The sequence below is a fragment of the Salmo trutta genome, chromosome 31 (genome assembly GCF_901001165.1).
Source record: "Salmo trutta chromosome 31, fSalTru1.1, whole genome shotgun sequence".
NCBI lineage: Eukaryota > Metazoa > Chordata > Actinopteri > Salmoniformes > Salmonidae > Salmo > Salmo trutta.
Window position 1 is genome coordinate 42,275,376 of NC_042987.1, and position 23,885 is coordinate 42,299,260.

Below are 23,885 nucleotides of genomic sequence, written 5' to 3' on the forward strand. Positions count from 1 at the left end.
TTTTCAAAAGGTAGTGTTAGCAAGCGCTAGTCAGATGTACCTGCGCCAAAAGTATAGTTTATTCTCCATCTTTTTACATAGTCACCACTTATTTCCATGACTGATTTCAAAAATAATTTCCTCATTCTCTAGCTTGTCCTTCTACAGCAGACATTTAGTGAGCAATATGTTCGGAACATCAAATTGGAATAAAATCACAGTATGGAATCGCAATGCGTTGAGGTCCCTGGTAATTCCCACCCCTCTTTCTCTACTGGCTGATATTTGTCCACTGGAGCAGGGGTTGGTAGCCTGGTCCCAGATGTTTGTGCTGTCTTGGACCAGGCTAGGTGATCTGGGTAATCAGTTAAAACATTAAAGACGTCCCTGTTTGGCATCTCCAATGGCGCCCCAGACGTCGAACACAAACTCGTCAGGGAAGGCAAAGTCTCCGAGAGCCTCGTCCAGAGCCATGGCAAACTCATCAGGGTTCTTCTTGTCCCGACCCACCTCCACCATGGTCGCCGCTAGAGAGTGGGGGGAGCGGAGAGAGGATTTGTCACAGATTAGAACAACTACCTTCATGACCAATGTAACAGTGTAGCTTCCGTCCCTCTCCTCGCCCCAACCCGGGCTCGAACCAGGGACCCTCTGCACACATCAACAACTGACACCCCACGAAGCATCGTTACCCATCGCGCCACAAAAGCCGCGGCCCTTGCAGATCAAGGGGAAACAACTACTTCAAGGTCTCAGAGCGAGTGACGTTTGAAACGCTATTAGCGCGCACCACCGCTAACTAGCTAGCCATTTCACATCGGTTACACCAACTTCTTTCTGTTTAAAGTAAACAATGTGTATTCTGATCGTTTAGTTAGATATGCCTACGCTGCTTCTGAAATCCAATCCAACTAGATTTAAAAGGGTTTATCAACTCACCTAGTTCTGTATCTCTGATACCCATGTAACTCTCCAGCAAGTCATCCACCTTCTTCACCGCTTTCTCCTCAAACTCTGTCGGCTGGAAAGGAGAAACAGCGTGAGTACCAGAGAGAGGACTCCCCCCCCCCCACTGACCTCTTAGCGACAGCGGGATCCAGACGTCCAAACGATTTAAATAGACACTCACCACTTCCTCTACGGTAGCAGGTCCTTTGGCGCGCAGTCTCAGAGTCCCTCTCCCTGTCCCCAACTTATTCTCACTGGCCGGCTTGGTTCCCTTCGATCTAGGCTCCAGCATCTCTGTTCAGCACCAAAAATAAATAAAAACGCTTCAGATCAACTTATCAAAATCTGTAAACATCTTGTTGGGCTAGAATAAAAGCCTGCACACTCTACAACTCTCTACACAGTTGGAAGACCCCTCTACCCGAGGTCCATGCCCTCGCCAACGACTATAGTTCATCATTTGAATTTAATTTTTTATTTAACTAGGCAAGTCAGTTAAGAACAAATTCTTATTTACAATGACAGCCCTAGAAACAGTGGGTTAACTGCCTTGTTCAGGAGGCAGAACGACAGATTTTTACCATGTCAGCTCGGGGATTCAATCTGGTTGGGTTATCTGGCCCAAAGCTCTAACCACTACGCTACATGTAGCTTACATCTCTAGAAATGTTACTGAACATCCCCTGTCCACTCACCGAAGGCCTTCATAGGCTCCACCAGTTTGAGGGTGAACTTCTGCTGCTTGGGCAGTTCCTTCAGCATGCGAGCCACCTCGTAGTGACGTGTTCCCACAATATTCTTCCCGTTGATGCATTCTATGTGGTCTCCGACAGAGATCACCTTCACATCGTCCACCACACTGCCCTCCTTGATACGCTGTTGGGGGGGGGGGGGGGGGGGGGGCAGGGAAGGAGGGTGAGGAGAGGAGGGGGGAGAGAGCGAGAGAGAGAGAGGTTATCTGCCTTTGGTCTAAAGAGCAGGAACCTGGACTTCACATAAGAAATCAGAAATACAGACATTACTATTCTACAAGAAACATGGCACACACACACACACACACACACACACACACAAATGAATTGGCAAAGGGACTACAACAGTCTGCAGCACCCGGCCTCACCCTACAAGAATCTGAAGTCAAATGTCTACTGTTCGCTGATGATCTGGTGCTTCTGTCACCAACCAAGGAGGACCTACAGCAGCACCTAGATCTTCTGCACAGATTCTGTCAGACCTGGGCCCTGACAGACCTGGGCCCTGCCAATCCTGGGCCCTGACAGTCCTGGGCCCTGACAGACCTGGGCCCTGCCAGACCTGGGCCCTGCCAGACCAGGGCCCTGCTAGACCTGGGCCCTGCTTGTCCTGGGCCCTGCCAGACCTGGCCCCTGCTAGACCTGGGCCCTGACAGTCCTGGGCCCTGCTGGACCTGCCAGACCTGGGCCCTGACAGTAAAATCTCAGTAAGACAAAAATAATGGTGTTCCAAAAAAGGTCCAGTTGCCAGGACAAGAAATACAAATTCTATCTAGATACAGTTGCCCTAGAGCACATTAATAATTATACCTACCTCGGCATCAATACCACAGGTAACTTCCACAAAGCTGATCTGAGACACAATGCAAGAAGGGCTTTCTATTTCAAATCAGTTCTACAATCCATTGTCCTTCATGGTTGGGAGGTCTGGGGTCCACTCACCAACCAAGAATTCACTAAAATGGGACAAACACCCATTTGAGAGTCTGCATGCTGAATTCTGACAAAATATCCTTCATGTACAACGCAAAACCCCAAACAATGAACGCAGAGAAGAATTAGCACTATACCCTCTGATCAGAAAAGAGCTGTTCAATTCTATAAACCACCTAAAAGGAAAGCGATGTCCACGCATTTCACCACAAAGCCCTCACCTACAGAGAGATGAACCTGAACCTGTACAGATTAAATGAGCATAGCCTTGCTATTGAGAGAGGCCACCGTCGGCAGACCTGGCTCTTGAGAAAAGAAAAGCTGCCCACAAAATGATTTGGAAACTGGAGATGCACTTCCTAACCTCCTGCCAAACGGTATGACCATATTAGAGACACATATTTCCCACAGATCTTAAAAACATTTAAAAAAGTCTATCATTGATAAAACTCCAATATCTATTAGGTGAAATACCGCAATGTGCATCAGAGCAGCAAGATTTGAAAACAGGGCAGCCAGTGAAGCACCAAACATTGGTAAACTCCCATATCTGTTAGGTGAAATACCACAGTGTGCCGTCACAGCAGCAAGATTTGTGACCTGTTGCCATGAGAACAGGGCAGCCAGTGAAGCACCAACAATGTAAATACCACCAATAGTTATGTTTATTTATCTTCCCCCACTATTCCTACTACAACTATTTCCACATTGCTAAAACACTGTACACAGCTGATAATATGACATTTGAAACATCTTTATCCTTTATGAGTGTAATTATCACTGTTAATGGTGTTCATGTTTTGTTGTTTCTTCCCACTTTTGTTTGTTTATTTCAGTTGCTTCGGCAATATAAAACATACAGTATGTTTCCCAGGCTAATAAAGCCCAATTAAACAGAGCGTATAGAACATTATCACAAGTCACAAAAATGGCTTAACCATAATCAGTGAATCAATTGTCTAACCATAAGCAGTGTATCAATTATCTAACCATAAGCAGTGAATCAATTGTCAAACCATAATCAGTGAACCATAATCAGTGAATCAATTGTCTAACCATAATCACTGAATCATAATCAGTGAATCAATTGTCGAACCATGATCAGTGAACCATAATCAGTGAATCAATTGTCTAACCATAATCAGTGAATCAATTGTCGAACTATGTTCAGTGAACCATAATCAGTGAATCAATTGTCTGACCATAATCAGTGAACCATAATCAGTGAATCAATTATCTAACCATAATCAGTGAATCAATTGTCTAACCATAATCAGTGAATCATAATCAGTGAATCATAATCAGTGAATCAATTGTCTAACCATAATCAGTTCCAACAAATGAGTTGTTTTAAGAACTTGGTATAATTGATCCTTTATTCCTACAGGTGATTTAAAGATCTATAGGACAGGTCTCTAAAAATATCAAGAAATAACAGGCAACACGTTTCTATAGAGGACTAGTTGAAAGGCTTCTCTGATAATGACAGGCTTCAAAGAGTTGAAATAAAGAAAATATGTGCAATGCAGATTTATCTCCTAATTTAGGATAATCTGCACTGTCCTGGACGGGTTTTGGTTCTGTGTGAATATGAATGATCCATTTAATACAGGCTGACTCTGTTAATGAATGAGAGGGAGGAGGTTCACTGAACTAGTACGGTCCCTCCCAAATGTTTATGACCGACCAGGTCCCTTCAGAACCACAATCAGCTTTATGACCGACCAGGTCCCTTCAGAACCACAATCAGCTTTATGACCGACCAGGTCCCTTCAGAACCACAATCAGCTTTATGACCGACCTGGTCCCATCAGAACCACAATCAGCTTTATGACCGACCAGGTCCCATCAGAACCACAATCAGCTTTATGACCGACCAGGTCCCATCAGAACCGCAATCAGCTTTATGACCAACCAGGTCCCTTCAGAACCACAATCAGCTTTATGACCAACCAGGTCCCTTCAGAACCACAATCAGCTTTATGACCAACCAGGTCCCTTCAGAACCACAATCAGAATCTCTTTTATGACCAACCAGGTCCCTTCAGAACCACAATCAGCTTTAGGACCAACCAGGTCCCTTCAGAACCGCAATCAGCTTTATGACCAACCAGGTCCCTTCAGAACCACAATCAGCTTTATGACCAACCAGGTCCCTTCAGAACCACAATCAGCTTTATGACCAACCAGGTCCCTTCAGAACCACAATCAGCTTTAGGACCAACCAGGTCCCTTCAGAACCGCAATCAGCTTTATGACCAACCAGGTCCCTTCAGAACCGCAATCAGCTTTATGACCAACTAGGTCCCTTCAGAACCACAATCAGCTTTATGACCAACCAGGTCCCTTCAGAACCACAATCAGCTTTAGGACCAACCAGGTCCCTTCAGAACCACAATCAGCTTTATGACCAACCAGGTCCCTTCAGAACCACAATCAGCTTTAGGACCAACCAGGTCCCTTCAGAACCACAATCAGCTTTATGACCGACCAGGTCCCTTCAGAACCACAATCAGCTTTATGACCGACCTGGTCCCATCAGAACCACAATCAGCTTTATGACCGACCAGGTCCCATCAGAACCACAATCAGCTTTATGACCGACCAGGTCCCATCAGAACCGCAATCAGCTTTATGACCAACCAGGTCCCTTCAGAACCCCAATCAGCTTTATGACCAACCAGGTCCCTTCAGAACCACAATCAGCTTTATGACCAACCAGGTCCCTTCAGAACCACAATCAGAATCTCTTTTATGACCAACCAGGTCCCTTCAGAACCGCAATCAGAATCTCCTTTATGACCGACCAGGTCCCTTCAGAACCGCAATCAGCTTTATGACCAACCAGGTCCCTTCAGAACCACAATCAGCTTTATGACCAACCAGGTCCCTTCAGAACCGCAATCAGCTTTATGACCAACCAGGTCCCTTCAGAACCACAATCAGCTTTATGACCAACCAGGTCCCTTCAGAACCACAATCAGCTTTAGGACCAACCAGGTCCCTTCAGAACCGCAATCAGCTTTATGACCAACCAGGTCCCTTCAGAACCGCAATCAGCTTTATGACCAACCAGGTCCCTTCAGAACCACAATCAGCTTTATGACCAACCAGGTCCCTTCAGAACCACAATCAGCTTTAGGACCAACCAGGTCCCTTCAGAACCACAATCAGCTTTATGACCAACCAGGTCCCTTCAGAACCACAATCAGCTTTAGGACCAACCAGGTCCCTTCAGAACCACAATCAGCTTTAGGACCAACCAGGTCCCTTCAGAACCACAATCAGCTTTATGACCAACCAGGTCCCTTCAGAACCACAATCAGCTTTAGGACCAACCAGCTCCCTTCAGAACCACAATCAGCTTTAGGACCAACCAGGTCCCTTCAGAACCACAATCAGCTTTATGACCAACCAGGTCCCTTCAGAACCACAATCAGCTTTAGGACCAACCAGGTCCCTTCAGAACCACAATCAGCTTTATGACCAACCAGGTCCCTTCAGAACCACAATCAGCTTTAGGACCAACCAGGTCCCTTCAGAACCACAATCAGCTTTATGACCAACCAGGTCCCTTCAGAACCACAATCAGCTTTAGGACCAACCAGGTCCCTTCAGAACCACAATCAGCTTTAGGACCAACCAGGTCCCTTCAGAACCACAATCAGCTTTATGACCAACCAGGTCCCTTCAGAACCACAATCAGCTTTAGGACCAACCAGGTCCCTTCAGAACCACAATCAGCTTTAGGACCGACCAGGTCCCTTCAGAACCACAATCAGCTTTATGACCGACCAGGTCCCTTCAGAACCACAATCAGCTTTATGACCGACCAGGTCCCTTCAGAACCACAATCAGCTTTATGACCGACCAGGTCCCTTCAGAACCACAATCAGCTTTAGGACCAACCAGGCCCCTTCAGAACCACAATCAGCTTTAGGACCAACCAGGTCCCTTCAGAACCACAATCAGCTTTATGACCAACCAGGTCCCTTCAGAACCACAATCAGCTTTATGACCGACCAGGTCCCTTCAGAACCACAATCAGCTTTAGGACCAACCAGGTCCCTTCAGAACCACAATCAGCTTTAGGACCAACCAGGTCCCTTCACAATCAGCTTTAGGACCAACCAGGTCCCTTCAGAACCACAATCAGCTTTATGACCAACCAGGTCCCTTCAGAACCACAATCAGAATCTCTTTTATGACCAACCAGGTCCCTTCAGAACCGCAATCAGAATCTCCTTTATGACCGACCAGGTCCCTTCAGAACCGCAATCAGCTTTATGACCAACCAGGTCCCTTCAGAACCACAATCAGCTTTATGACCAACCAGGTCCCTTCAGAACCGCAATCAGCTTTATGACCAACCAGGTCCCTTCAGAACCACAATCAGCTTTAGGACCAACCAGGTCCCTTCAGAACCGCAATCAGCTTTATGACCAACCAGGTCCCTTCAGAACCGCAATCAGCTTTATGACCAACCAGGTCCCTTCAGAACCACAATCAGCTTTATGACCAACCAGGTCCCTTCAGAACCACAATCAGCTTTAGGACCAACCAGGTCCCTTCAGAACCACAATCAGCTTTATGACCAACCAGGTCCCTTCAGAACCACAATCAGCTTTAGGACCAACCAGGTCCCTTCAGAACCACAATCAGCTTTAGGACCAACCAGGTCCCTTCAGAACCACAATCAGCTTTAGGACCAACCAGGTCCCTTCAGAACCACAATCAGCTTTAGGACCAACCAGGTCCCTTCAGAACCACAATCAGCTTTAGGACCAACCAGGTCCCTTCAGAACCACAATCAGCTTTAGGACCAACCAGGTCCCTTCAGAACCACAATCAGCTTTATGACCAACCAGGTCCCTTCAGAACCACAATCAGCTTTAGGACCAACCAGGTCCCTTCAGAACCACAATCAGCTTTAGGACCAACCAGGTCCCTTCAGAACCACAATCAGCTTTATGACCAACCAGGTCCCTTCAGAACCACAATCAGCTTTAGGACCAACCAGGTCCCTTCAGAACCACAATCAGCTTTAGGACCAACCAGGTCCCTTCAGAACCACAATCAGCTTTATGACCAACCAGGTCCCTTCAGAACCACAATCAGCTTTAGGACCAACCAGGTCCCTTCAGAACCACAATCAGCTTTATGACCGACCAGGTCCCTTCAGAACCACAATCAGCTTTATGACCGACCAGGTCCCTTCAGAACCACAATCAGCTTTAGGACCAACCAGGTCCCTTCAGAACCACAATCAGCTTTAGGACCAACCAGGTCCCTTCAGAACCACAATCAGCTTTATGACCAACCAGGTCCCTTCAGAACCACAATCAGCTTTAGGACCAACCAGGTCCCTTCAGAACCACAATCAGCTTTATGACCAACCAGCTCCCATCAGAACCACAAATCAGAGGAACTTTTATTTGCCAAGGAGTATGACCAGGGCACGGATTCCCAAAAAGCATCTTAAGTTCATTGTTAGAACCTTCGTAGGAGCATCGTTAAGTCTACGAGCTGTTTCCCAAAACCATCGTTACTAAAGTTGCTCTTTAAAACGCTCGTAATCTAACGCCTTCCTCAGAAACACTCTAGAACAGAGGAGTGTATATTTTATTTGCCCTCCAGCGTCACTTTATACACACAAGTTCTCCGCTAAACATAGAATCAAGATGTTGCAAATGTCTTCGCAAATGTTACAAACAAATCGAAGGATAAAAAGATGCTTCAAATACAAACCGAGATGACCGCATTAAAATACACAGTGAGCTATATATTCCTATTTCAATCATATCGAAATACATTTCATGTTCATTCAATTGAGTTCTATTTTGTTACTTGTAGGCTACTATCTGTAATTAGTCTCAATCCATCTCATGATGTGTATCCTAACGTGAACACAATGACGGGCCAAATCAGGGATTTAGAGCATTATTATAGGGCATAAGCATTAGAATAAGCCGCCTCAATAATATCTCTCTAGGAGCGGATTGGTCGTCAGTATTGTCAATTAATTCTAATGTTGCATCATCATCATCATCATGATGACGTGGCCTGTGACACTTTGCTTCTTGAAAGTCCAATATCTTGATAACTGACATGCAAAACATGTTGGGACAGTGAACTGATGCAAAACAGGCCTAGAGATAGTTTGAGTGGATTTGACTATTAAGGTAAATATAATCTCTCTCTAGCAGCTGATCCATTGTCAGTTTATGTGAAATAATTCTAAATGTTAAAAGGTCAGATTTGAACGGTGAAAGCTGATCTGAGAGCAGCGATCCCTTTTCTTTCCATCCTATCAGTATCAACACTACGCCTCAACGACACACTTAGTGAACCTTCTCTCAGTGTGGTGTTCTGGGAAAAACACATGTTACATCCTCGGGGCCGTTGTAGGAAAGAGGCATCGTTTAAAAAAAATACAAATAAATCAGAAATCTAATTTTCATCGCTAACGGGAAACCGGGCCTTGGTGAACTAGTGCTGACAACAATAAACAGATTATATAGGCACAATAATTGGTACATACAAAGATACTACAGTCCGTCTTAACCCTTAAGCTGGTTCGTGTACCCGGGTTTCTGTCTGATCTGTAAACGCTGACTAATCAAAAACGCTAAGAAAATCTCTGGTGTAAATGCTCTTAAGATACCATGACGCTTCACCAACACAAGGGGGTGTCTTGGAGCAATGTTTTACACACTAGGCTATAGAAGAGCCCACCAGCTTGTAGTGCTAAGACCCTGGTATTAATACCACTGTTTCCTTCAGCCATTCCTATGTCGGGGGGGGGGGGGGGGGGGGGGGACAATGGGGTTTTGGGATAAATACTGAAAATAAAGGACACAAGTTTTGTAGATCTTATATGTTGTGTTCTGTGAGATATCAGTCAGTTAACATGACCTTCATGCGCTTGTTCTGATGACGTAAATGCTTCAAAATTCACAAAAAAAGGTGACGTTCGCTAATGAACATTATCTTATAGAACAAAATGTATAAGATCCCTAAGGCCTGTGTTTACCATAGACCTTATTTTTGGTGTTTATCCAAAACCTCTATAAAAAAAAATAAAAAAAAATCCTCCATAGGCTTTGGCCAGCGAGTCAAGGCGGAGTTAGCCTCTGTTAGTGTCTAGAAAAAGACGCCATTATTGTTGCTGTCTATACAAGATGTTGGTGGAAAACTTTAATCATAAAACCAGCCTTAAGGTAGTACTAAACTAGCCTCTCTAAGACCAGGTGGTACTAAACTAGCCTCTCTAAGACCAGGTAGTACTAAACTAGCCTCTCTAAGACCAGGTGGTACTAAACTAGTCTCTCTAAGACCAGGTGGTACTAAACTAGCCTCTCTAAGACCAGGTGGTACTAAACTAGCCTCTCTAAGACCAGGTGGTACTAAACTAGCCTCTCTAAGACCAGGTTGTACTAAACTAGCCTCTCTAAGACCAGGTGGTACTAAACTAGCCTCTCTAAGACCAGCCTTAAGGTAGTACTAAACTAGCCTCTCTAAGACCAGGTAGTACTAAACTAGCCTCTCTAAGACCAGGTGGTACTAAACTAGCCTCTCTAAGACCAGGTGGTACTAAACTAGCCTCTCTAAGACCAGGTGGTAATAAACTAGTCTCTCTAAGACCAGGTGGTACTAAACTAGCCTCTCTAAGACCAGGTGGTACTAAACTAGCCTCTCTAAGACCAGGTAGTACTAAACTAGCCTCTCTAAGACCAGGTGGTACTAAACTAGCCTCTCTAAGACCAGGTGGTACTAAACTAGCCTCTCTAAGACCAGCCTTAAGGTAGTACTAAACTAGCCTCTCTAAGACCAGCCTTAAGGTAGTACTAAACTAGCCTCTCTAAGACCAGCCTTAAGGTAGTACTAAACTAGCCTCTCTAAGACCAGCCTTAAGGTAGTACTAAACTAGAGCCCAACGATTGTTTTATTTAACTACATAATTGACACCCAAGTCCTGAACATATAACTATCGTCTATAATAACCGCCCCGTGATTGTAATGATTTAACCTTCTATAATAGATGAGTTGCAATTCAATTGATATATTTTACTGGTTGATTGATTGGTTGATTGATAGACTTTATGGATTGATTGATTGGATCCTACCTTGATGAAGGCGTATCCTGCCCCGTTGTCTGTGATGGTGAGGCCCAGGGCGTCCTCTGATTTAAACACCTCCACCTCCTTCTTAATCCCTTTAATGTGGGCGAATATAAAGTCCTCCAGGCCGATCTGACCACCGAGCAGCTTCTCCATGTCTATCTTATGGGTGTTCAGCGTACAGAACAGGATCTGGGGACAGACAGACATTACAGATTAATGAACAGGATCTGGGGACAGACAGACAGACAGATTAATGAACATTTTCACATTTTAGTAATTTAGCAGACGCTCTTATCCAGAGCGACTTACAGTAGTGAATGCATACATTTCATACTTAAAAAAAAATAATTCTCCGTACTGGTCCCCCCATGGGAATCGAACCCACAACCCTGGCGTTGCAAACACCACGCTCTACCCGGGTGGTACGGTGCAGCGGTAGTCCTGGGAGAGGACCCAGGTGGCACAGTGCAGCGGTAGTCCTGGGAGAGGACCCAGGTGGCACGGTGCAGCGGTAGTACTGGGAGAGGACCCAGGTGGTACGGTGCAGCGATAGTACTGGGAGAGGACCCAGGTGGCACGGTGCAGCGATAGTCCTGGGAGAGGACCCAGGTGGCATGGTGCAGCGATAGTCCTGGGAGAGGACCCAGGTGGCACGGTGCAGCGATAGTCCTGGGAGAGGACCCAGGTGGCACGGTGCAGCGATAGTACTGGGAGAGGACCCAGGTGGCACGGTGCAGCGATAGTCCTGGGAGAGGACCCAGGTGGCATGGTGCTGCGATAGTCCTGGGAGAGGACCCAGGTGGCACGGTGCAGCGATAGTACTGGGAGAGGACCCAGGTGGCACGGTGCAGCGATAGTCCTGGGAGAGGACCCAGGTGGCACGGTGCAGCGATAGTCCTGGGAGAGGACCCAGGTGGCACGGTGCAGCGATAGTCCTGGGAGAGGACCCAGGTGGCACGGTGCAGCGATAGTCCTGGGAGAGGACCCGGGTGGCACAGTGAATTTCTTCAGCCTCCTTAGGAAATAGAGACTCTGTTACGCCCTCTTGACAAGAGTGATCGTGTTGTTGGTCCTCGGTGATGTGGACGCCGAGGAACTTAAAACTACTGACTCTCTCTACTGCAGTCCTGTGCTTCCTGAAGTAAAAACATCTATTCCTTTCTGTTTTGCTAACGTTGAGGGAGAGCTTGTCCTGGCACCACAATGCCAGTTCACTTACCAACTCTCTCTTTGGCGGGAGTTCCTTTGTTCTACTGTGAAAATCTCTCTCTCCATACTGCATGGCCAGGGGGAGAGTCTCCACCAGGAATTTACAACCTGAGATAACAGAACCTGGGGTGTAGGAGAGAGTGAGAGAGGGGGAAGCCACGATCTATACCCAGTAAGGGCCACGTCACGACACGGTGGTCTGCCCGTCAGGAAGTCCAGGATCCAGTTTCAGAGGGTAGTGTCCAGACCCAGGGTTCTGAGCTTGGTGCCGAGTTTGGAGGGAACAATAGTGTTGAACTGTAGTCAATGAACAGCATTCTCACATAGGTGTTCTCTTGTCCAGATGTGTTACGGCCGTGTAAATAGCGATGGAAATGGTGTCTTCCGTGGATCTGTTGGAACAGTATGCATATTGGAGTGGGTCCAGTGTGCCTGGCATGCTGGCCTTGATGCGGGCCATGACCAGTCTCTCGAAGCACTTCATGATGACCGAGGCGAGCGCGACATGGCGATAGTCATTTGGGCATGTCACCTTGTTTTTCTTGGGCACTGGGACGATGGTGGTCTCCTTGAGGCAGGTGGGGACTACAGCCTGGGACAGGTGGGGACTACAGCCTGGGACAGGTGGGACTACAGCCTGGGACAGGGACAGGTTGAAAACGTCAGAAGACACCCGCCGGTCAGCACACACTCTGGGGACGCGGCCAGGGATGCCATCTGGGCCTGCGGCCTTGTGAGTATTCACTCGAGAATTTTCAACTCACGTCAGCCTCGGAGTGAAAGCACCTGGTTGTCCAGAGCAGCGAGAGTCTTCCTTGATGGCTCAGTATTGTCTGCATCAAAGCGAGCATAGAATGTTAAGCTGGTCTGGGAGGGAGGCTTCGGTGGGCACAACACAGCTGGATTGGCCTTGGTAGTCCGTGATAGTCTTTAGTCCTTGACACGTGTCGCAAGTCTGAATTGTCAAACATCAATTCAAGTTTGTCTGTATTGTCTTTTTGCATCCCTAATGATTTTGTGGACCTCGTACCTGCTTGCTTTGTATGCGTCGCACGCGACCGATTCATGGGAGGGGGTCCATTCTGTTGACATTGAATGCTGCAGTACGGGTCTCAGCATGGTACGAATTCTCCATTCACCCAGGGTTTTTGGTTGGGGAATGTCCGGATTGTTATTGTGGCTACAACATCATCATGTTAGTGATATTTCAAATTATTTATTTTTTTATCACCCACGACAATAAAGACTGCTTCCGGTTAAGAGTATTCTCGCTAGCTAATGTCCGTGTACAGTTCGTTGAGTGCCGTCTTGGTGTTTGCTTATTGTGGCATGTACACAGCTGTGATAACGCACGTGAATTCCCTCGGGCATATAGTGGGGTCTCCATTTTAGCATCAGAAACTCCAGGTCCGGGTTAACAGGCGCTCAAGATGTTTTCAACTTCGGTACTCCTGGAATTGTTGATGAGGAAGCATACCCCTCCCCCTACTCTTACCAGAAGCCGCCATTCGATCCGTACGGAAAATGGAAAAAGCTGTCTGGTTGAATAGTAGAGTCGAGTGTATTGTCCCAAAACCATGTCTCTGTAAAAACAAAAGACAGCATTCCCTGATGTCCGTCTGCGATTAAAGCCTTGCTTTGTGTTCAAAGTTTATTTTCAGCGTGAGTGTCAGCGTGTTAAACAGAGAAATCATTAATGAGTGAGTCATGTTTTTTTATTTTTCAGTCATGTCCTATTACCACTGGTAGAGCAGACGAGGAAGGTGACCTTTCAACCAAGGGCCGGTGATGCACCAGAGATCTGGCTTCACACCTTTAGTAGGAACCTCGTGGCAGACCCCAGAGGGGGGTGTGTGTAATGTGATCTGTTTGAGGCCTGATTTTAAAAAGGCCTTGAAACTGACCATGGCCCAGTCCACTGTGGTGGCTAGTTAAAGGCTCTGCGTCCCAAATGGAAGCCTATTCCTTGTATAGAGAACTACTGTTGACCAGCGCCCAAAGGGAACAGGATACCATTCGGGACACATCCAAAGCTACTGGGAGGACTCTACTGCTGGTCAATCATTTATTCCACTGCTCCTTACATCACAGATGGGCTGTGTGTGTTTCACAGGGTGTGTCTGTGTGTTACTGACTTGCCTAGTTAAATAAAATAAACACAGGGATAATAATGACAGTACAAAAGGGCAGCACTCCAACAAAACACTATCAGGTCAGAAACCCATAGATAAATGGTATCAGGTCAGAAACCCATAGATAAAATGGTATCATGTCAGAAACCCATAGATAAAATGGTATCAGGTCAGAAACCCATAGATAAATGGTATCAGGTCAGAAACCCATAGATAAAATGGTATCATGTCAGAAACCCATAGATAAAATGGTATCAGGTCAGAAACCCATAGATAAAATGGTATCAGGTCAGAAACCCATAGATAAAATGGTATCAGGTCAGAAACCCATAGATAAAATGGTATCATGTCAGAAACCCATAGATAAAATGGTATCATGTCAGAAACCCATAGATAAAATGGTATCAGGTCAGAAACCCATAGATAAATGGTATCAGGTCAGAAACCCATAGATAAATGGTATCAGGTCAGAAACCCATAGATAAATGGTATCATGTCAGAAACCCATAGATAAATGGTATCAGGTCAGAAACCCATAGATAAATGGTATCAGGTCAGAAACCCATAGATAAAATGGTATCAGGTCAGAAACCCATAGATAAAATGGTATCAGGTCAGAAACCCATAGATAAAATGGTATCAGGTCAGAAACCCATAGATAAATGGTATCAGGTCAGAAACCCATAGATAAAATGGTATCAGGTCAGAAACCCATAGATAAAATGGTATCAGGTCAGAAACCCATAGATAAAATGGTATCATGTCAGAAACCCATAGATAAAATGGTATCAGGTCAGAAACCCATAGATAAATGGTATCAGGTCAGAAACCCATAGATAAAATGGTATCATGTCAGAAACCCATAGATAAAATGGTATCAGGTCAGAAACCCATAGATAAAATGGTATCAGGTCAGAAACCCATAGATAAAATGGTATCAGGTCAGAAACCCATAGATAAAATGGTATCAGGTCAGAAACCCATAGATAAATGGTATCAGGTCAGAAACCCATAGATAAAATGGTATCAGGTCAGAAACCCATAGATAAAATGGTATCAGGTCAGAAACCCATAGATAAAATGGTATCAGGTCAGAAACCCATAGATAAAATGGTATCAGGTCAGAAACCCATAGATAAAATGGTATCAGGTCAGAAACCCATAGATAAATGGTATCAGGTCAGAAACCCATAGATAAAATGGTATCAGGTCAGAAACCCATAGATAAAATGGTATCAGGTCAGAAACCCATAGATAAAATGGTATCAGGTCAGAAACCCATAGATAAAATGGTATCAGGTCAGAAACCCATAGATAAAATGGTATCAGGTCAGAAACCCATAGATAAATGGTATCAGGTCAGAAACCCATAGATAAATGGTATCAGGTCAGAAACCCATAGATAAATGGTATCAGGTCAGAAACCCATAGATAAATGGTATCATGTCAGAAACCCATAGATAAATGGTATCAGGTCAGAAACCCATAGATAAATGGTATCAGGTCAGAAACCCATAGATAAAATGGTATCAGGTCAGAAACCCATAGATAAAATGGTATCAGGTCAGAAACCCATAGATAAATGGTATCAGGTCAGAAACCCATAGATAAAATGGTATCAGGTCAGAAACCCATAGATAAATGGTATCAGGTCAGAAACCCATAGATAAATGGTATCAGGTCAGAAACCCATAGATAAAATGGTATCAGGTCAGAAACCCATAGATAAAATGGTATCAGGTCAGAAACCCATAAATAAATGGTATCAGGTCAGAAACCCATAGATAAATGGTATCAGGTCAGAAACCCATAGATAAAATGGTATCAGGTCAGAAACCCATAGATAAATGGTAGATTTTATTTTATTCTATCATCCCTTGTCAAAGCTTCTTTCAAGCAGACAGAGAATAGATGTATTTATTTCAACGCTATCTTATCGACACCGATAGAGAATAATGCTACAGTAGACATTTGTACTTGAGTGAGTTTAAAACAATTTGGGTTTGTGTCAAACTTTCTAAACCTGGTGTGATGAAATGACAAAGTGTTGAGGCAGTCTGATGCACTAGTTTCCTGAACCGCCTTACTTTTGGGAGGTTTCTGATATGATACCAACATCTATGGGGTTTCTGATATGATACCAATATCTATGGGGTTTCTGATATGATACCAATATCTATGGGGTTTCTGATATAATACCAATATCTATGGTGTTTCTGATATGATACCAATATCTATGGGGTTTCTGATATGATACCAATATCTATGGTGTTTCCGATATGATACCAATATCTATGGGGTTTCTGATATGATACCAATATCTATGGCGTTTCTGATATGATACCAATATCTATGGGGTTTCTGATATGATACCAATATCTATGGCGTTTCTGATATGATACCAATATCTATGGCGTTTCTGATATGATACCAATATCTATGGGGTTTCTGATATGATACCAATATCTATGGTGTTTCCGATATGATACCAATATCTATGGGGTTTCTGATATGATACCAATATCTATGGGGTTTCTGATATGATACCAATATCTATGGGGTTTCTGATATGATACCAATATCTATGGGGTTTCTGATATGATACCAACATCTATGGGGTTTCTGATATAATACCAATATCTATGGGGTTTCTGATATGATACCAATATCTATGGGGTTTCTGATATGATACCAATATCTATGGGGTTTCTGATATGATACCAATATCTATGGCGTTTCTGATATGATACCAATATCTATGGGGTTTCTGATATGATACCAATATCTATGGTGTTTCTGATATAATACCAATATCTATGGGGTTTCTGATATGATACCAATATCTATGGCGTTTCCGATATGATACCAACATCTATGGGGTTTCTGATATGATACCAATATCTATGGCGTTTCTGATATGATACCAATATCTATGGCGTTTCTGATATGATACCAACATCTATGGGGGTTCTGATATAATACCAATATCTATGGGGTTTCTGATATGATACCAATATCTATGGGGTTTCTGATATGATACCAATATCTATGGGGTTTCTGATATGATACCAACATCTATGGGGTTTCTGATATAATACCAACATCTATGGGGTTTCTGATATGATACCAATATCTATGGGGTTTCTGATATGATACCAATATCTATGGGGTTTCTGATATGATGTACTTGTTTCCTGAACCGCCTTACTTCTGTATAAAATGCTGAATTCGTACGGGGTCATCAGAATGACCTCTGAGTGTTAAAGGGCTCTTATCTAGGCTTACGTACCAAAAAAGGTACCCTATTCCCTTTATAGTGCACTAGGGCCCATTGGACTCTGGTCAAAAGTAGTGCACTATTTTTTGGAATAGGGTGCCATTTGGGACACAACCCTAGCGTGAGTGGCAGAGGAAAAAAACATTCCTTGTTAGTACACAATACAAGCAATGACGCCTAACAGCCACAGAGCACTGCTCCACTTTGCACCACTCTGCACTGCATGAGCATCAGCTGACACAAGCAAGGGTTGCCCCTGGTTACTAGAGTATAAATAATTGGATTAGGAAAGGGGGGGGGGGGCGATCGAGGAGAGAGAATGAGAGAGACCAAGAGAGCCCAAGAGTGAAAGAGAGGGTCAGGAAGAGAGCGATAGCGAGAGTGTGAGAGAGAGACCAAGAGAGAGCGAGTGAGGGTCAGAGAGAGTGGAGACGGACCCACTGTTTGTCCTCTAAGTTAAAAGAGAGCTGGTAGTCCCATCCACCACACTACCAGGTGGGTGGTATAGAGGAGACGGACCCACTGGTTGTCCTCTAAGTTAAAAGAGAGCTGGTAGTCCCATCAGCCAAACTACCAGGTGGGTGGTATAGAGGAGACGGACCCACTGGTTGTCCTCTAAGTTAAAAGAGAGCTGGTAGTCCCATCCACCACACTACCAGGTGGTATAGAGGAGACGGACCCACTGGTTGTCCTCTAAGTTAAAAGAGAGCTGGTAGTCCCATCCACCACACTACCAGGTGGTATAGAGGAGACGGACCCACTGGTTGTCCTCTAAGTTAAAAGAGAGCTGGTAGTCCCATCCACCACACTACCAGGTGGTATAGAGGAGACGGACCCACTGGTTGCCCTCTAGGTTACAGAGAGCTGGTAGTCCACTCCACCACACTACCAGGTGGTATAGAGGAGATGGACCCACTGGTTGCCCTCTAGGTTACAGAGAGCTGGTAGTCCCATCAGCCAAACTACCAGGTGGTATAGAGGAGACGGACCCACTGGTTGCCCTCTAGGTTACAGAGAGCTGGTAGTCCCATCAGCCAAACTACCAGGTGGTATAGAGGAGACGGACCCACTGGTTGCCCTCTAGGTTACAGAGAGCTGGTAGTCCCATCCACCACACTACCAGGTGTTGCTCACTGTATATAGACGTTTTATTTTATTTTGTTCTACTGTATTATTGACTGTATGTTTTGTTTATTCCATGTGTAACTCAGTGTTGTTGTATGTGTCGCATTGCTTTGCTTTATCTTGGCCAGGTCGCAGTTGCAAATGAGAACTTGTTCTTAACTGGCCTAGCTGGTTAAATAAAGGAGAAATAAATAACTAAAAACACAGGGAAGAGATTCAGGAGTTATGCTAATTTCGTATAGAGCACACCTAATCCACTAATCATTTAATCAAAACAGGAACATTTTACATTTGGTTAGAAATAAATTAGGAAATAATCTCAACAGAGAAAAAATGTCCTCATGTGTGCTACCTATATCCCCCCACTAGAATCCCCATACTATAATGAAGACAGCTTCTCCATCCTACCTATATCCCCACTAGAATCCCCATACTTTAATGAAGACAGCTTCTCCATCCTACCTATATCCCCCCACTAGAATCCCCATACTATAATGAAGACAGCTTCTCCATCCTACCTATATCTCCCCACTAGAATCCCCATACTATAATGAAGACAGCTTCTCCATCCTACCTATATCCCCCCCTAGAATCCCCATACTATAATGAAGACAGCTTCTCCATCCTACCTATATCCCCCCACTAGAATCCCCATACTATAATGAAGACAGCTTCTCCATCCTACCTATATCCCTCCACTAGAATCCCCATACTTTAATGAAGACAGCTTCTCCATCCTGGAGGGGGAAATCAACAATTTCCAGGCCCAGGGACATGTACTAGTCTGTGGCGACCTAAATGCCAGAACTGGACAAGAACCTGACACCCTCAGCACACAGAGGGACAAACACCTGCCTGGAGGTGACAGCATTCCCTCCCAAATATCCCCCCCAGGCACAACTATGACAAAACAACCAACAAAAACAGGTCACAACTCCTGCAGCTCTGTTGCACGCTGGGTCTGCACATAGTCAATGGTAGGCTTCGAGGAGACTCCTACGGTAGGTACACCTATAGCTGATCTCTTGGCAGTAGTACTGTAGACTACTTTATCACTGACCTCAACCCAGAGTCTCTCAGAGCTTTCACAGTCAGCCCACTGACACCTCGAAGCACCGCCGCATTTAAGTGATAATGCCCTCGAAGCCGGTGTTTGGAGAACATATTGGCACGGGTGTTGTTAGGCCTGAGATGAAGGTCGAGGGCCGGCAAACCATACCAATATATCCTCTAAACACAGACACAAATCTAGGGTTGCTACCCAAGCCGGCTGGTCGTTCTATCGTCTCCGTTGCCAGAGACGCGACCCAGTCTTTCAGTTTTTTTTTTGTTCTGCAAAATAATATCTAGATGCTTTTTTTTTTTATAATGGAGATCAAGTTTATAAATTGCCTGGCTGGGCTGATGAGACAGTGGATTGCAGCAGTCAGATGGAACAGAGTAAATAGGCATTTTAACGTCATAGATTTAGCCGGTGGTAACTTGTGGAATAGACACCGGCTGGAATGCGTTTTTTAACCAATCAGCATCCAGGATTAGACCCACCCGTTGTATAATGCTTAATATTTTACCGTGAACACTGCAGCAGAAGCAAACTCCTCCCTCCGCTACGCTTTCATCTGCGTGAGGCTACAATAAGTAGCGAGTTTCCCCTGCTTTTCATTAAATCATGTTTGGCTACAAATATATACATACAGTACCAGTCAAAAGGTTTAGAACATCTACTCATTCAAGGGTTTTTCTTTATTTTTACTATTTTCTACATTGTAGAATAATAGTGAAGACGTCACAACTATGAAATAACACATATGGAATCAAGTAGTAACCAAAAAAAAAAAGTGTTAAACAAATCAAAATATATTTTATATTTGAGATTCTTCAAAAGTAGCCACCCTTTGCCTTGATGACAGCTTTGCACACTCTTGGCATTCTCTCAACCAGCTTCATGAGGTAGTCACCTCATGACTTGTAATTTGATTGCTGGACATCCATCAAACCCATTTATTCAGATCTGATCAAAGAGGACAGTTAAGGTAATGGATTGGGCCTAGTGAATTGTTCATTAGCAGCATACATTTTTGTGTTCGTTCTCTTAAAATAGCCTATATACTCTTCTCGTACAATGTATAACCTATTGTACTGTTTGTCTGTACTGTCTACCTGTCTACCTGTCTACCTGTCTACCTGTCTTTGGTGAGAATCTTTAAGTTAATAAAATACCTAAAATAGTATTTTTCAGCCTGTTAATATTATTCAGCTGAGAGTACCCTGGGTAGGATAGCCTACAGGGTAGCACTTTACCACATTCCAATGTTTTCGTCTGGTGAATCTCTCAGGCATATTTTTTTTTCAATTGAAAATGGGAACAAATGAGAGAGATGGACAAATACTGATTTCATAACATGATAATATAAATGAGACTATAGTCCAAGACATGAGGTGAGTATCAAAATGTAGTTTTAAAGATGCCCTTGCCTTAAACCTCGGATAGATCTTCACTATAATAGCCAACTCAAAATATGGTATTCTGTTCTTTTTAAATAGCTTACATTTTTCATATTATATTGAGACTAAATGAAACGACAGACTGTTAAAATGTAGGGAGAAAGGCAGACATTTTATATAAAACATTGGATTTCTGTTGCTCGAATTTATTCAATTCATTTTTCAGACGTTTTCCTTCCGTAAGTCGACTCGTGTCTCTCCTCACTCGGAAAAGCCTGCTCACTGATGTCAATTCCAAAGCTGATAATTGTGACTTGATTAAATTGGAATGATGTGAATAATGATGATGATGATGAAGAATGGTGAGAATCCATTATAGCCTAAACCTTTAATCATAGGCAATTGTTAAAATTGTGTCTCTAAAATCACGATGTTTCAATTTATGTTGTCATGTGGCGGCTTTTTAGCCAGATATTTTCACATGGAATGTTGTATTTAATAACTGATATAAATGTGGTCTGAATGTTGTATTTAATAACTGATATAAATGTGCTCTGCTATAGCTCTCTATTCTGCTCATATGAACACAGCTCTGCATGATTTAATGAAAAGCAGAAAACAGACATTGTTTCATATTCTTTAATACACAGACTGATAAACAGAAACAAGCAACAGGCTTCTCAGTTCAAGTGAATGTGAAATGTCAAGCAGACAACCCAAAGAAAATGAAAAAAAAATGGTTTGAGGAAGAAAGCAAAAACCTAAGAAAGAATTTGAGAAACTTTTCCAACCAATAACAGAGAGCCAGAAAACCTGAGCCTACGTCTACGCTGCACCTTGGTCCAATCCTTCCATCAACGAGCGTAACAGGAATGTCAGAAATCAGCTCAGTGTAATTGAAGAAGAAACCACTTCTGGGAAAATTGAAAAACACTAAACAACATGAAGAGTTATCTATCCAAGATGGAGATGTGGATAAACCCCTTCTCCAAGCTTTCTGGCCCTATAACAAAGAACAAACAGCAAAAACATGATCAACTACAAATCTTAGAATCAACTATTAAAGACTACCAGAACCCACTGGATTCTCCAATTACATTGAATGAACTACAGGACAAAATACAAACCCTCCAACCCAAAAAGGCCTGTGGTGTTGATGGTGTCCTAAATTAAATGATAAAATATACAGACCACAAATTCCAATTGGCTATACTTAAACTCTTTAACATCATCCTCAGCTCTGGCATCTTCCCCAATATTTGGAACCAAGGACTGATCACCCCAATCCACAAAAGTGGAGACAAATTTGATATAACTACCGTGGGATATGCATCAACAGCAACCTTGGGGAAATCCTCTGCATTATCATTAACAGCAGATCTAGTACATTTCCAAAGTGAAAACAGTGTACTGAGCAAATGGCAAATTGGTTTCTTACCAAAATACCATACGACAGACCACGTATTCACCCTGCACACCCTAACTGACAAACAAACAAACCAAAATAAAGGCAAAGTCTTCTCATGCTTTGTTGATTTCAAAAAAGCTTTTGACTCAATTTGGCATGAGGGTCTGCTATACAAACTGATGGAAAGTGGTGTTGGGGGAAAAACATACGACATTATAAAATCAATGTACACAAACATGTGTGCGGTAAAAATTGGCAACAAACAGAGGGATTTCTTTCCTCAGGGCCGTGGGGTGAGACAGGGATGCAGCGTGAGCCCCACCCTCTTCAACATTTCTATCAATAAATTGGCGAGGGCACTAGAACACAGTCTGCAGCACCTGGCCTCAGCCTACAAGAATCTGAAGTCAAATGTCAACTGTTTGCTGATGATCTAGTGCTTCTGTCAGCAACCAAGGAGGGCCTACAGCAGCACCTAGATCTTCTGCACAGATTGCCAGACCTGGGCCCTGACACAATCTCAGTAAGACAAAAATAATGTTGTTACAAAAAAGGTACAGTTGTCAGGACCATAAATACAAATTCCATCTAGACACCGTTGCCCTAGAGCACACAAAATAACTATACATACCTCGGCCTAAACATCAACGCCACAGGTAACTTCCACAAAGCTGTGAACGATCTGAGAGACAAGGCAAGAAGGGGCTTCTACGCCACCAAAGGGAACATAAAATTCAACATACCAATTAAGATCTGGCAAAAAATACTTAAATCAGTTATAGAACCCATTACCCTCCATGGTTGTGAGGTCTGGGGTCCACTCACCAACCAAGATTTCATAAAACGGCACAAACAATTCTGCAAAAGAAAAAATCAACATGCAACAATTTCAAATATTTTACTGAGTTACAGTTCATATAAGGAAATCAGTCAATTGAAATAAATTCATTAGGACCTAATCTATGGATTTCACATGACTGGGAATACAGATATGCATCTGTTGGTCACAGATACCTTACAAAAAGGTGGGGGCGTGGATCAGAAAACCAGTCGGTATCTGGTGTGACCACCATTTGCTTCATGCAGCGCATCACATCTCCTTCCCATAGAGTTGATCAGGCTGTTGATTGTGGCCTGTGGAATGTTGTCCCCTCTTCAATAGCTGTGCAAAGTTTCTGGACATTGGCAGGAACTCGAACATGCTGTCGTACATGTCGATCCAGAGCATCCCAAACGTGCTCAATGGGTGACATGTCTGGTGAGTACGCAGGCCATGGAAGAACGGGGACATTTTCAGTTTCCAGGAATTGTGTACAGATCCTTGTGACATGGGGCCGTGCATTATGCTGAAACATGAGGTGATGGTGGTGGATGAATGGCACGACAACGGGCCTCAGGATCTCGTCACGGTATTTCTGTGCATTCAAATTTCCATCAATAAAAAGCAATTGTGTTCGTTGTCGATAGCTTATGTCTGCCCATGGCTAAATTCCCAATCTGGCACTCATACCATCACGGCTGTCTAATCATCCCCAGCTTACAATTGGCTCATTC

General features: G+C 44.0%; 1 protein-coding gene and 1 long non-coding RNA gene across 2 annotated transcripts in view; one reads left to right on the forward strand and one right to left on the reverse strand.

Annotated features, from left to right (window-relative positions):
* The window catches only part of LOC115170223 (PDZ domain-containing protein GIPC1), a 52,523-nt gene continuing 28,638 nt past the window's right edge, over positions 1–23,885 (reverse strand). Inside the window, exons 2-6 of the mRNA XM_029726619.1 lie at positions 10,739–10,924; positions 1,623–1,803; positions 1,109–1,221; positions 919–1,000; positions 1–506 (exon numbers count right to left, since the gene is read on the reverse strand). Coding sequence (XP_029582479.1) covers positions 355–506; positions 919–1,000; positions 1,109–1,221; positions 1,623–1,803; positions 10,739–10,924 — 714 coding nt within the window. The 3' untranslated portion in view covers positions 1–354. The remainder of the gene's footprint in view (positions 507–918; positions 1,001–1,108; positions 1,222–1,622; positions 1,804–10,738; positions 10,925–23,885) is intronic.
* Positions 2,190–7,907, forward strand: LOC115170226 (uncharacterized). The gene is made up of 2 exons (XR_003870990.1): positions 2,190–6,714; positions 6,747–7,907. It is a non-coding gene; the product is annotated as an uncharacterized LOC115170226 (long non-coding RNA).